The 15,885-nt window shown below is 41.0% G+C and overlaps 1 protein-coding gene across 1 annotated transcript in view; it reads left to right on the top strand.

Moving 5' to 3' along the window:
• RASAL2 (RAS protein activator like 2) overlaps positions 1-15,885 on the top strand; it is a 236,233-nt gene that overhangs the window by 209,199 nt on the left and 11,149 nt on the right. The window contains exons 10-14 of the mRNA XM_083358697.1: positions 471-615; positions 1,611-1,847; positions 2,975-3,176; positions 4,576-4,748; positions 7,348-8,179. Of these exons, the coding sequence (XP_083214823.1) occupies positions 471-615; positions 1,611-1,847; positions 2,975-3,176; positions 4,576-4,748; positions 7,348-8,179 (1,589 nt within the window). The remainder of the gene's footprint in view (positions 1-470; positions 616-1,610; positions 1,848-2,974; positions 3,177-4,575; positions 4,749-7,347; positions 8,180-15,885) is intronic.

Raw genomic sequence — 15,885 nt, 5'->3', positions numbered from 1 at the left:
TGCGCATGTGCACACATTTTTTGCGGCTCCCAGTTTTTCCTTTTGTGAGGGAACCGGTTCCGAGTGGCTCTTTCACTGTTTCAGGTTGCTGACCCCTGAGCTAGGTGCTCCCTAACTGTATTTCTACATGCCTTAGGAGGCCATTCCCTCCTGTCATCATTTCTCCCACTGCGTCCATTAGAGCACATAGAGAGAAGGCTGAAGCAAAATCAGAGATGAGGAACTCTGTTTTCTGCCATTACCTATTAATTATCCCATTATCATCTTCTAGCAGCAGAGCCATCCCCCATTATTTGAACATTGCCAGTACTAGGGAAGGTGTGCTATCCTACATTCAGACAGAATTATTTGATTTCACTTCGAATCAAAGAAGGAAAAAAATTGTTTGTGGAGATTTATGGAATATTAATACTATGGAAATCTTTTTAATAATTTTTCCTTGTGCCTTCTTCTTATTACCCAATTGTTAGGTGAATTTATCAAGGCATTATATGAGTCAGATGAGAACTGTGAAGTGGATCCTAGCAAAAGTCCACCTAATGAATTAGCTGATCACCAGGAAAATCTCAAAATGTGTTGTGAGCTAGCCTTCTGCAAAATTGTCAATACCTACTGGTGAGTGGATGAAGGATTATTTCTTATCATTTACAGGAATTACTTGCCGAAACAATGCTAGAAAAACCAATTCAGTTTTGAAAAAAAAATTAAGTATGAAGAGATATTTAGCAAAATGAAAGGCTGGTGGTTCAATGAGTCTCAAAGGCATCAAGGGAGACACCACATTGCCTATCTGAAGGCAATTAAAAGTCATGATGCTATCTTCGATCTTCCCTTTCACTAGGAATGTAATATTTTAATTGGGAAAAGTGAAGGATTCCATAGGCAAACTCAGCCAGCAGCTGTGCTTCTTCAAAGCCACTTAATAGGAATTAGGCAAGGAGTGGTATGTGTTTCTTACATCATTTTTTACACAATGCCGTATGCTCAAGAGGAAATGAGACTATGCAATTGATTTTATAAATACAAAGGAACATGTATCTATTCACATTTTATCTGTTCCTGACTCCTTGCAGAACAAAATACAGAATCTAAGGCAAATCAGAAGATGTATCTAAAAGTACTTAATGCTTCTCATTCTGTAGAATTTATGTAGAAATTATAAGGGTCTGAGTAGTAAAAACTAGGCTACAATTATGAAACATTTACCATTAGACACTGATAAACTGGAATTGGACCTAGCCCAATAGCCAAGTCCTATCCACAGTATATCCACTCACCGCCCTGAGTCCTTCGGGAGAAGGGCAGTATACAAATTAAATTAAATTAAATTAAATTATTATTATTATTATTATTATTATTATTATTATTATTATTATTATTATTATTATTATTAATGAAATTTGTGGTCAGAGGAAGCATTAGTTCCCAACCTCGTGATAGTGGTTATTAGTATTTATTGATAATTCTATCCTAGGTTTTTTTTCAAGTATAGACAAGAAATACCCTTATCAGTGTCTTGATAAATATAAAATATCGGAATTTCATAGCAAGAGAAGCAACTTCACTTGTTTATCCCAATGAGAATTTGCCAAATATTGTTATTTTTTCAGTGTCTTTCCTCGGGAGCTGAAGGAGGTATTTGCATCATGGAAGCAGCAGTGCCTCAAACGGGGCAGGCAGGATATCAGTGAACGCCTGATCAGTGCCTCACTTTTCCTCCGATTCCTTTGCCCAGCCATCATGTCTCCAAGCCTCTTCAACCTCATGCAGGAATACCCTGATGATAGTACCTCTCGTGCACTCACGCTAATTGCAAAGGTTATCCAAAACTTAGCAAATTTTACAAGGTAAGTGAGTTTTCATTATTTGTAATGATCACTAGGGGATTTGCTGTTATTCTATCATTGTGACATATGTTATTTCATAGGAATGATTTGGCTGTTTTGCCTTATCTCTGTTCGTAGTATATGGAGACTTGTATATGTGCTGAAATTCCATGTTCAGAAATGTACATTTGAAAGTTACATTTCCCTGTTTCAGATCAAAAAGCGATAAAAATGTTAGAAATAGAAGTTAAATAATAGAATGTAGGATAGTGGAGCAGAGAAGGCTTGGATCCCATCAGCCCAACTATCTTCTCTGGAAGAATGCTAGATGTGTTGCATCCCAGGCCAGTGTTTAGGGAAGAGGAAGCAACCTGTTCTTATTAGCCCCAGATACTGGTTAGCTTTCATTTGTGACATTCATAATCCTACTACATCACTTTCTCCAATTAGAAGCAAGCCGCATATATATTTATTTGCTACTGTGTGTTAGTGATATTGCAGAAGTAACTGCAGTATGACCCACCATCTGGATGCAACTAACAGAGCCTCCATGGGTACTGAGGGAAGATCTTTTTACTCCAAAGATTTATAAACAAATATTTTCCTCAAGACAGCAGTGAAAGATGACATACTAAATTCATTCCTTTGTCCTTACTGTTGTCTACTACCTTTCTACTGCCTCCATCTGATACAGTTTCTAATTTCAAGACTGTGATTTGACATCATGTGTAATTTGGATTTCACTTGCTACTATTACAGATTGGGGCCAAAGAAGATAATTAAGATAATGGTATTATTAACAGATGGACTCACGTGTGGCTTTTCATTTTCAGTTCTACTTCTCAACAAATAAACTTTGTGAAGCCAAGAAACCTCTAAGGATATTGGGGGGGGGGCAAAGGAGGGGAATACATGCCAGGTGCAACGACTGCTTTCTCACACTACCTTTGTCCCTCTATAGTGACTATCTGTAACATTATTTGACTAGGTATTACATGTAGAAATTGCCACTCAGTCACAGAAATATTGTTTTGTGTCTGGGAATATCTGAAGCAACATTGTAGGATCACCATTTCCCTTGGAAACTTCCTGCCAAACTGCTGACCTTGTTTCTCCCCTCCCTCTGTTTTCCTCTCTCCCCAATTCAGATTTGGAAACAAAGAAGAATATATTACCTTTATGAATGCTTTTCTAGAGCATGAATGGGCAAATATGAAATCCTTCTTGGCAGAAATTTCTAATGAGGACACCATTTCTAATAAGCCAGGATTTGGAGGATACATAGATCTGGGAAAGGAGTTTGCTGTCTTGCATTCATTGCTGTGGGAAGTTGTCTGGGAACTGGACAAGGTAAATTAGTTGAAAGGTTGGGAAAGGGCTGGCTAGGCACAACTTTTCCACAAACTGTACCTGGATAATGATTAAAGTTAACTTTAATTTTTTTTTTAAAAAAAAAGAAGAAGTAAGGGGTTATAACATCATCCATTTCTTAAAAAGAGTGTAGACCTAGCATTGGGAACAGTAGACAGTAGTGAAATTTAATTGGCGCTGAACTTTCATCACTTTGGGCTTGGGTTAAGTTGCATTTTTTAAAAAATCCTAAATTCTAAAGCAAATGAAAGCATTCCCCATCATATCCATCATTTAAATTGCTTTAGAACAATTTTGTTTTGAAGAAAATTATGTTTGATTATCTTCTCCTAAAATAAAAGCCATACTCCAATAGTTTGGAGAGAACCAGTTTGATGTAGTGGTTAAGGCACCAGGCTAGAAACTCGGAAATAGTGAGTTCTAGTCTTAATCTAGTCTAGTCTAGTCTAGTCTAGTCTAGTCCTGCCTTAGACACAAAGCCAACAGGATGGCCTTGGGCCAAACACGTTCTCTCATCCCTAGGAAGAAGGCAGTGGCAAATCACTTCAGAAATCTTACTAAGAAAATTGCAGGATGTAGTCCAGGCAGTCACCAAGAGTCAACCGTATACATAACAGACATTCCTACTGTATATGGTGCTGCTTCCTTTCTTGAGAATCATCAGTGGTGACCAGGCAAGGAGTTACTATCATCTGTGGAGGGATCACTTGAGGTCCAATCCAGGAAGTTATGGAGTACTTTTTGTCCAGTAGAGTTGTGATTATAAACAAATTATATGATTAATGTTCATTCCTGTTAGTAGTTATAAGTCAAAATACGATTTAAATACCTTTGTATATGTCTTTGCACTTCCTTGTGGTTTCTTTCAGCGCTCTTGCCAAATTGCTGGTCTCAGACTATAGGAGCATGCGTTTAATTGACCACAATCTCTCTCCCACAGACGAATGTTTGCTTCCAACAAAAATCCCTTTTTAGTTTTCTGGATTACACTTTAATTTAGTAGTGATTTTAGTATTACTCCATCCCACCCTGTGCCCTCTACCCTGGGCTTTGATTGCAGTTTGCTTTGCAGGAAATGCATTAGGTTTATGAGCATTAACTTCGTATTTTGGAGGCTCAATTTTTAATTTCTATTTCCATTTCTTTCCTCAATGTCTGCTGCACCCTCTTTCATCACCACTATCCATTGGGTCATCGTGGTCCTGCTGCTCCATAACAATGCATTGTTTTTTTCACACCCACATATAAATGCCCATCTTGTTTTCTTACATCTTTCACTCATCCATCCACTTTCATCATTGTTTAATTTTTTAAAAAAAACCTGAAATGAGTGCTACATTGCTTATTGATGAATCAGGGTGAAAATTGCTTCCTACAGGCCACAGTAGAAAAATTGGGTCCTTTGCCAGACATTCTCGCTGACATCACAAGGGATACAACACACTCTCTGCCCATCCAGCAACAGCTGAGACGTTATCCAGATCATAATTCAAGCCCCAATGTCAGTCTCTCTTCTGGGCTGCAAAAAATATTTGAAGACCCATCTGACAGGTATGCATCGTCTGGCTATTGTTCACATTATGTGTAAGAAAAGAGAGATGCATAATTTTGTTCAGCTTGATAGGAAAAATAAGAAGTAAAATTTAGAGTACCGTATTTTCTGGCGTATAAGATGACTTTTTAACCCATGAAAATCTTCTCAAAAGTTGGGGGGTCGTCTTATACGCCCAGTCGTCTTATACGCCGGAAAATAGTACATAAATCAATTGAGCGCCCCCGTTCTAGCAAAGCAACTTCAAACCTCCTTAGTCCAGTCCCCCCTCCAACGTGACTCTCCCTTCCCACCCCCAAGAGCCTCTAAGCCCCTTCCCCTCCCCCTTGCAAACGCCAGACCCCGGGAGCGGCAGGAAGCCCCTCCCCCTCACCCAAGCGGCATCTGAGCATAAGCAGAGCGCACCCTGCTACCCGCTATCTCTCCCGGCAGTCTGGACAGCGGTACTTGGCGGCCTGGCACCCCTCTCACCCGCAGACCAAGCAGCGTTCCTCGCCAGCCGGCCTCGGCATGGCCGCCCCAATCCCGGCTCTACAGCGCATCTTCCGGGCCCGCCTGGCCGACCGCCTCCTGGGCGGGGCTTGGCTCCAGATGCGGCGGCTGCTCCGTCTGCAAATGTACTCTCAAAGCCGGATTGCACTTGGCTGTGCAGGCTGCTGAAAGGCGGGGACTCGGAGTTCCCGTGGTGGTTGCGGCTTCTGGTGTGCCGTTTGCAGAGTCTAGCCTGGAAGAGCGCGTCGTGTGAATGCAGCTTTTGCGTTTATTCCAAAGGGTGGGTGGAAGGAAAAGGCCCTTTGGGCTTCAAAAGGGCGGCTTTGCACCATCTGCATCAGACGGGGCTGAATCGGGCTTGTGTCAGACACTTGGCAACTGGCATGTAAGTATTTTCCGGCGTATAAGACGAAAAATCTTGAAAATCTTCTCAAAAGTCGGGGGTCGTCTTATACGCCCAGTCGTCTTATACGCCGGAAATTACGGTAATGCCCTAATTACAAGAGTGGGGCTTTGCTGAATACAATCAGTTACTTATGATAGTGCTTTATTCTCCTAATTGGTTACTGGTTTATTTAGCCCAGTATTTTTAATCCTACATATGCTTCTCCAAGTCACAAGCTTTATCCAGATTTGCTACCTGAGATCCTTTGGCAATAATAGGATTGAGTTCTTCTACCGTATGTACAAACGCATACTCGTATCAATGTGAACTACAGCCTATCCTTTAAACTCAGAAACTGCATAAGAGAAAGTGTGTCTCTTTCTGTGTAAAGAGGAATAACGTTCCAAATATGCTACCTATGACCTACAGTCTGAAGATGAACAGTCCAAAATTACACTGCCACAATTTAAGAGTTCCTGCAAACTGTCAATAAGTTTTAGTCACAGTTTAATTAATTAAACAAACACTGTTTAATCAGATATTGTACTGATAATATAATAAGAGGAGCACTAGAAAGCAGTTAACTTGTATGCAGAGATGGTGGTCTGCTGACAGGTAAAGATTTTATTTTCTTGTATTAAAAGTATTTAACATGATATAATAGATAAGAATATTCTTGCTATTTCATCACAGTGCTCCTTAAAAACAAAAGTAGGCTGATTATATCTTCTTTCATGGATCAGACTTCATACTATTATGCTTACTTTATTGGAGTTCTTATTTCACATCAAAGATGCTGCCTCATTTTCTTTAGATTTTTGTTAATGCATGAATATTTATTGCCATGACAAATAAGACCTCCCAGTTCACCATAAAAAGGACACATTATGACAAGTTTGGGTTTTTATCTTACTTTATGTCAGGAGTCCCCAACCTCTGAGCCACCTCCGGGCCATGAGTCATTCAGAAGCCGGCACATGCACATCCCCACTTACGTGAACAGCAGCCGAATGTGTTTGTGTGCGCTCCATTTGTGCAAGTGGTGAGTGTGCGTGCCTTCCGCTCACACAAATGGAGCTGCGTGCACACATGCTTGCCCGCTGCTTGTGTGGAACCATCCCCTCTCTTCCCCCCACCAACCTACAATTGAGTAATGCAGGCATGGTGGGCAGACAGAACTTCTTTTGAATAATTACGGTTTTATCTTTTATGTGCTTTATGCTTTTATTCGTACAAAAAAGATATACATCTGAAAGGAGTAATTTCTCCCCATTACAGCCTTTTTACTTTATGCTTATGGATGGAGCAATGAATGGAAATACAAAACAAAAATAAGATCAGTGGAATATAGTTTTTATGATTCACCTGCAGCAACTGGAAAGACTGATGCAGGCTAAAATTATTAAAATTAGAATACTAAAACAAATGCATAGATTAGGCATTGCATTAAATGTTCATTTTCAGAACAATATTGCTCACTTAAGCAACCACCAACTTACCTCTTTCAACAATTATTGCTTCTGAATGGGAACCGAGATGACTTTTGGTTCCATTCTCATACATAAATGACACCACTGCCCACCTAGGCTATTCCACTTGGGTGACTCATAATAGGGAGATTTATGTGGAACCCGAGAAATTGTTTAAGCCAAAATATGTGTGTGTGCATGCAAATAAGCAGATATAATGTTATGACCGTGATTGTTTGGATTCTTTCTCAGTGAGCTCAAGTCGAAGTCTGCCCCTCCAGCAGATGAAGAGTATTTCAAAGGGAAATTGCTCTTGATGCAGCAGACGTCATCCCGGAGTGTGACGTATTCTGATCAAGGGGATGAGACCAATCTGCCCAATGTCCGAAGCATATCGCTGATGAATCTCCAGGATCCCAATGTTACACAGTGTGAATCTGGATCCATGATGCACGAGGCCCCAGTACGTTTATCTGGCAGTCAGATTTCAGTCGTCCAGGTGGCAAGTATCAAGCAGCTCCACAGAACCCCACAGACTGCCCCCCAAGTCAGGAGACCTCTTCACTCAGCATTAAACCAGCCAGGCATTCTTCAGGCTCTTTTTTTCCAGAATCCAGTTTATCATCTCAATAATTCTCCTCAGCCAATGCCTAAAGTGTCCATGGAATCAAGCTTGGATAACCTGAGTGTCACCAGTTCCCGAAGCCAGAATAGTGAAGACCTTAAACTTAGTGTACCCAGCAATAGCAGCATGGAGGATTATGCCAAACGCAGCACCCAGAATGAAGATTTTTCTGGGCAGGGCACCATGCTGGACAAACAAGCTTTGCCAGCTCGTCAGAGTTACACTGTGCAGGTCCAAATCCACAAAACAGACCAAGCAGGGCCCAGTGCAATGATCAGGTCACCCCACTCTCTTCCCCACAGTGCCTCTCTTCGAAGCACAGGCAGCATGTCTGTAGCATCTGCCACAATGGCAATGGAACCTCTTCAGGAGGGAAATCAGTCCCGGCAGCAGTCTTCCTCCTCCCGAGAGAGCCCAGTTCCCAAAGTGCGAGCCATTCAGCGGCAGCAAACACAACAGGTAAGATAATCTGCTTTTAGAATGGACTGCCACCTGTCAAGAGATGGTATAGGGCAGGGGTCTTCAAACTCGGCCCTTTTATGACTCATGGACTTCAACTCCCAGAATTCCTCAGCCAGGCACACTGGCTGAGGAATTCTGGGAGTTGAAGTCCATGAGTCATAAAAGGGCCGAGTTTGAAGACCTCTGGTATAGGGTCTCTTGTTTGGGCAGGGGGTTGGACTGGATGACCTATAAGATCCCTTCCAACTCAGTTATTCTGACTTTATTCTAGAAAAAAAATCTAAATAGGAGACTAGTGTTTCTTTCTTTAGGATACATATTTTGTGACACATATGATCTGTGGTATTTTTGTGGTATGTTGGGTAGAGAAAAAGGAAATAGCAACTGGCTCCTTTGGGATCATGAACAAGAGAGTTTGTGGTGTAGACAGACTTCTTCATACGTGGTGCCATTAGCCATGGTTTTGCTACCCACAGTAGAATCTTTCCCATTTCTGCATTTTAGTCCTTCCATGAAATGGCAGGCAACCTTTCATAATCATAAAGTACTTTTTTCATAGCCTTGGTATTTGTGGCACTAATATTGGGATGGTGCCCAGAAAGTGACAAAGACCATTTGTAGTTTGGTATGCCTCTTCAGCCTCCACATTCTCTGTCCCTTGGACAGCAGCTGTTCAGTGGCACGTGAATGGAGTTGTGTCTCCAGCAACAAGCAAAATAATCCTACTACCTGATTCTTGGGCTTGATATTTGGCACATTTTCAAAAAGGATTGAAGCATACGATATTTGGTGTACCTGTTTTATTTACACTTGTGTATATGCATATATGTGCTTATATAAGAGAGGAAAAAATACGTTTACTAACTGGAAATACAGCATATAAAAGAATATAAGAGAATAGAGAAATGTTTTTGATATGATAAAACACAGGCTTCAGAAATAGAGAAAGGAGGAAATGATATCTGTTTACTAGTTTACCAGCATAATTACTGATTATGACATATATAATGTTCTTTGAATGATCAAATAGTCATTTTTAACAATTAAAATGGTTTCTTTTGATCCTCTCAGCCTTTCTAGGCAGTCATTTCTAATGCTAAGAAAAAATAATTTTGAATGATGGAAAATAATGTTGGTTTGTATTTTATTTACATTCATTCATTCATTCATCATCTTTATATTAAAGTGTGACTCTGGGTGGCATTAACTACAAAAGGTTAATAATGTAAAAATCAATCAATAGTTTAAAATATTTATTACAGGTAGTCCTCGACTTATAACCACATTTGAGCCCCGAATTTTAATTGTAACTTGTTGGGTCATAAATTATGTAACTGGACCTGATTTTACACCTGGTTTTAGAACTGTTGGTAAATGAGTCACTAGTGTTGTTAAATGAATTGTGTGGTCATTAAATGAAACGTGGTTTTAAGTCCGAATCCAGCTTATCTACTGTGCACGAAACATCAAAAAGTCACAAAATGTGATAATGTGACCATGGATTGCAGCAATCAGTTATAAATATGAGCCAATTGCTAAGTACTTAAAATGTGATCACTTGACCACGGGGAGGGTGCAGTAGTTATAACTTCAAGGACTATTCATAAGTCAAGGACTACCTGTACAATTTTTAAAAGGCTAGGAGAGAACAACAGATATTAACAATAATGGAGCCACCTCAACAACAGTTCCCTGGGGTGCAGTTCCCTTGGGGCCCCCAAGCCTGATGACATAGCCATGTCTGGAGGGATTTGTGAAAAATGAACAGAAGTTAAGTTGAAGCCTGTTGTTCCCCATCCTGACCCTCATAGCCTCCAGGTGCCACAGTAAGACATCAAAGCATTGTTGTTTAAAATTATAAATTATCTTTTTCTTATTTTCTTCTTGTGATAACACAGAAGCATAAGCATCTGACAGTGGTTTGTTAATAGAACTGTGGTTTAATATACAATATGAAACAACAATAATCAGGGAGCATACAGAATACAAGATAGTTATATTCAAACAGTTGAAGTGAGCAAGCAGGTTCCAATTGCTATTCTTCTCCCACAGTCTCTTAAAGGGATACTACCCCCAAATACTCTGCAGACTCATTCTCTATATATCACTTCAGTCAGTCAGCTACTAAATCATAATTACCTTGACAAGCATCACTTAATTCACCAGGGGCAGAGATGTATAATGGGTATCATAAGCATATTGATGACACTTCCAACCCATGGTAATAGATGAGCTCACCTAGCAGCTTCATATAGAGATTGAATCGGCGAGGAGAAAGCACAAAACACTGCGGCATCCCACATGGTAGGAGCCAAGGGCCGGATCTCCTCTCCCCAGTCCCTACTGACTGGTATCGATCCTGGAGAAGGAGACAAACCAGCACAATACAAAGCTGCCCACCCCAAACCCCAGAGCAGCTCAGAAGGTTATTATGGTGGATGGCATTGAAGGCAACTTAGAGGTCAAGCAGAGCAAGGATGGTTGCACAACCCCCATCCCATATCCTCCAGAGATGCAACCAATGCTGTTTCTGTCCCTTATCAGGCCTGAATCCTGCCTGATTATATAACTGGTTATTGGTAAGTCACTGGGTACCATAGGCTGATTTTGGCCAAGAAATTGGGCATGAAAACCGCACTGATGAATTTTGCATAACATACCATGAAAATCCAGGCACTCATCTTCTGATCCACAAATCTCCTAGAAACAGCTTACATGTGTGCATAGAAGTATGTGTGCCACTATGCTTACATAGTCCTTGTTGGTTAAAAAGGCGTTTTCATATGATTACCCTCCAGGGAGAAGCATTTGTGCCTTCGGGGTATATTCCTGGAAATGCCAGCAAATAAACAAACTCTTACTTGGAGAAAGTAGAGACTTGTGCAGCTGAGTTCTTGGTTCCTGGGTGGAAAGAAGCAAAATAGCTTCTAGCTGTGATTGATACCTTTGTGTGACCCCATGTAAATCCAGAGGAACTCTCCTTTTGCAATTTAACCACTCGTGTGATTGATGGGCTGCCTTTTATTTCCTTATTGAAAGTGCAGTAGTCTTGCTTCAAACAGCTGTGGTGGTGTTTGTGATGTTATTAGATCCTTTGGCATCCCTTGATGCTGCTCCTATGCCTCGAGCCAGTGCAGTTGTTCTCTCTGTCAAAGCCTTGGGCTTCTCAGGGTGTCAATTTTTCCTCCCCTGACTCCAGTGGGTTGAATCTACTTGTTCATTCCATTCTTGCAAAAACAAGAGATATTTCCGTGAATACCGGCACATATTTTTAAATTACAATTAAAATTTCTAATTAGAATTAGAAAAATGGAAACAATATATTTCTGTAGGTGAATATATGAATGTATGACTTTCCATCAAACTTCAATGTTGTCCTTGATTCCTTTGCATTTGCTTACATTTTTCACTTTGAAAGATTTGATTAAAATATCTTTCATTGTCTCATATAAAAATGTCTATTCATGAGCAAAATATGAGTAAAGATAAATACTGTAGTCAGAGATCACAGTGCCTTTGTAGAAGTGTATAAAGGTAGCCCCTTTATGGATTACTGCCTTGTCGTGGTGAAGGGGCTTGCGTAATTCAATGAACGTATGAGCTATGCCGTGCAGGGCCACCCAAGACGGACAGGTCATAGCAGAGAGTTCTGACAAAACGTGATCCACTGGAAAAGGAAATGGCAACCCACTCCAGTATCTTTGCCATGAAAACCCTATGGACAGTACCAAAAGGCAAAACGATATCATGCTGGAAGATGAGCCCCTCAGGTCGGGAGGTGTCCAATATGCTACTGGGGAAGAGCAGAGGGCTAGTACTAGTAGTGCCAGAAAGAGTGAAGCGACTGGGCTAAAGCCGAAAGGACGCTCAGCTGTGGATGCATCTGGTGGTGAAAGGAAAGTCCAATGCTGTAAAGATTTATTCTCTATAGGAGCCTGGAATGTAAGATCCGTGAATCAAGGCAAGCTGGACATGGTCAAACAAGAGATGACAAGACTGAACATCGACATCCTAGGAATCAGCGAACTAAAATGGACAGGAATGGGTGAATTTAATTCAGATGACCATAAGGTATACTACTGGGGGCAAGAATCCATTAGAAGAAATGGAGTAGCCTTCATAGTCAATAAAAGAGTAGGAAAAGCAATACTGGGATACAATCCCCAAAATGACAGAATGATCTCAGTGCAAATCCAAGGCACACCATTCAATATCACAGTAGTCCAAGTCTATGCCCCAACCACTGGTGCTGAAGAGGATGAAATTGACTGGTTCTGTGAAGCCCTACAGCACCTTATAGAATTAACACCAAAAATGTACAAGAATAGCAACTAAAACCATCCCAAAGAAAAGAAATGCAAGAAAGCAAAATGGCTGTCTCGAGGAAACTTTGCAAATGGCTGAGGAAAGAAGGGAAGCGAAAGGTAAGAGAGAAAGAAAAAGATACACCCAATTGAATGCAGAATTCCAGAGAATAGCTAGAAGAGATATGAATGCCTTCTTAAATGAACAGTGCAAAGAAATAGAAGAAAACAATAGAATAGGGAGGACCAGAGATCTCTTCAAGAAAATTGGAGAGATGAAGGGAACGTTTCATGCAAAAATGGGCATGATAAAGGACCAAAATGGCAGGGACCTAACAGAGGCAGAAGAGATTAAGAAGAGGTGACAAAGCTACACAGAAGATCTATACAAGAATGAGCTTAACGTCCCAGATAACCACGATTGGGTGGTCACTGACCCTGAGCCAGACATCCTAGAATGCAAACTGAAATGGGCTGTAGGAAATCTGAGCAACAACAAAGCTAGTGGAGGTGACAGTATTCCAGCTGAGCTGTTCAAAATCTTAAAAGATGATGCAGTAAAAGTGCTACACTCAATTTGCCAGCAAATTTGGAAAACTAAACAGTGGCCACAGGATTGGAAAAGGGTCAGTTTACATTCCAATTCCAAAGAAAGGCAATGCCAAAGAATGTTCAAACTATCACACCATTGCTCTCATTTCACATGCTAGTAAAGTTATGCTTAAAATCTTACAAGCTAGACTCCAGCAGTATGTGGATCGAGAACTACCATAAGTACAGCCAGGGTTTCAAAGAGGCAGAGGAACCAGAGATCAAATTGCCAACTTATGCTGGATCATGGAAAAAGCTAGGGAGTTCCAGAAAAACATCTACTTATGCTTCATTGACTATGCTAAAGCCTTTGATTGTGTGGATCACAACAAATTGTGGCAAGTTCTTAAAGCGATGGGAGTACCAGACCATCTTATTTCTCTCTTGAGAAACCTATATGTGGCTCAAGAAGCAACAGGGAGAACTGGACACAGAACCACTGATTGGTTCAAAATTGGGAAAGGAGTCCGGCAAGGCTGTATATACTGTTGCCCTGCCTATTTAACTTATATGCAGAGCACATCATGAGAAAGGCAAGGTCAAAAGTTGGAATTAAGATTGCTGAGAGAATTATCAACAACCTAAGATATGCAGATGATACTATTCTAATGGCAGAAAGTGAAGAGGAACTAAAGAGTCTCTTGATGTGAGTGAAGAAGGAAAGTGTAAAAGTGGGCTTGAAACTCAACATTAAGAAAACTAAGATCATGGCATCCACTCCTCTCAATTCCTGGCAAATACAGTAGATGGGGAAGAAATGGAGGTAGTGACAGATTTTATTTTTCTGGGCTCCAAGATCACCGCAGATGGGGACTGCAGCCAAGAAATTAAGACACTTGCTCCTGGGGAGGAAATGATAAAAAGCAGAGACATCACCCTGCCAACAAAAGTGCATATAGTCAAGACTGTGGTTTTCCCAGTTGCAATGTATGGCTGTGAAAGTTGGACCATAAGGAAGGCTGAGCGCCAAGGAATTGAGGCCTTTGAACTATGGTGCTGGAGAAGTCTCCTGCGAGTCCCTTGGACTGCAAGGCGTTCAAACTGGTCAGTCCTAGAGGAGATCAACCCTGACTGCTCTTTAGAAGGCCAGATCCTGAAGTTGAAACTCAAATACTTTGGCCACCTAATGAGAAGGAAGGACTCACTGGAGAAGAGCCTAATGCTGAGAAAGATTGAGGGCAAGAGAAGAAGGGGACGGCAGTGAATGAGGTGGCTGGATGGAATCACTAAAGCAGTAGGCCTGAGCTTAAATGGACTCCAGAAGATGGTAGAGGACAGGAAGGTGTGGAGGAACATTGTCCATGGGGTTGCGATGGTTCGGACACAACTTCGCAACTAACAACAACATAAAAGTAGCATGTGTTCAATATCTGTACCACATACGTTCCTATTTCTAACATCAAAAATAATAATACAACTCGTGCCACATAAGACAACAGATGTAACAATTGCTGATAAGAAAGATAAAACTGTCTGGATGATGAACATTGCACCTGGAGACAGCAGAATAGCAGAAAAAGAACTGGAGAAAATCTCAAAATACAAAGACTACCAAATAGAATAACTATGGCAAAAGAAAGCAACAATAGTATCAATAGGCAGCTTTGGTGCAATCCAAAACAGTCCTAAAACACTTGAACACCATTGACTTTGACAAACTTATCATCAGTCAATTGCAACAGGCAGCTTTACTTGTAACAGCTTCTATCCTGCGACAGTACCTTTAGCACCATCAAACAAGATCTGCCTTATCCCAGGTCCTTGGGAAGAACTCAATAGGTGGATTAAAAGTGTCAAATTGCTGTCTAACTATCTGGCTGACTGTGCATCCAACAACAATAATAAATATTCAAAACTATCCTAGGGATTGAAGGGTAAATTAATCAAGGGATGATACATAAACAATAGACTATGGTCTATTTTCCCCAGTGCAGACTGAATCCTTAGAATTTGTTTTTGAAAGTCATCTTGGAAAAGGAAAAAGGACGTTTCAGATTTGGCTGAATCCCAAATCAATTCTATGGTTCTGGAGCAAAATAGGATAACCTTCAATCTGACTATAGCTGAGTCTGAATATTGTTGATACTTTACAGGCTGAAAAGCAGGACATCTGCAAAATGTATTGATCCATATAAATTTTTCCATGCATGGCATATGGCAACGTATTTGTTGTGATTCCTCGCCAGCCAGTGGATCTGGCAGCTGAGTCTGAGGAATCAGATGAGGAGGAGGGGCCTGGAGTGACATTAAAGTCAGAGGAAGGCTCGGAGGAGCTCCAAGACTTACAGTTGGACAAGGAGTCTATCCTCTCTACTCGTGCTCAGGCTGAGACACAGCTCTGCTGGGAGCCTTAGTTGGACAGTGATGAAGAACAGTTGGGACAAATCCCAGATGCACGAATGCACAGGAAAGAGAAGCAAGTAGGACAGAGGAATGCAATGGGACGGCCCCAAAGGCAAAGAAGAAAGCATTAGGAAGCCACGCCTTGGCTGAATTATAAAAGGGAAGGTGTGGGAGGTGCTGGCTGCCGAAGGCAACCGTTCGTGTTGAGGATCAAGTTTCTGTGGACTGTATTTTTTTGCCTTGGACATTGACTCAAGTTTGTGAGAATAAAAGGGGTTGGTTTTTCTTACGGTTCCTGCCTGTTTCTTGGAAGAGGACTTTCTCCTTGTGAGCATAACAAGGACTCACGTAGGCTGGGACAGAACAGTATTCATGAGAGCAAGATTGTCTATATCCTATATTGTTTTTATTATGAATAAAAATAGCCAAATTTGCAGAAGTGCAGCAAATGGTTCCCCTTATAAT

The sequence above is a fragment of the Vipera ursinii genome, assembly GCF_947247035.1.
Source record: "Vipera ursinii genome assembly, chromosome: 3".
NCBI classification, from domain to species: domain Eukaryota; kingdom Metazoa; phylum Chordata; class Lepidosauria; order Squamata; family Viperidae; genus Vipera; species Vipera ursinii.
This window is presented reverse-complemented; position numbering and strand designations above follow the sequence as displayed.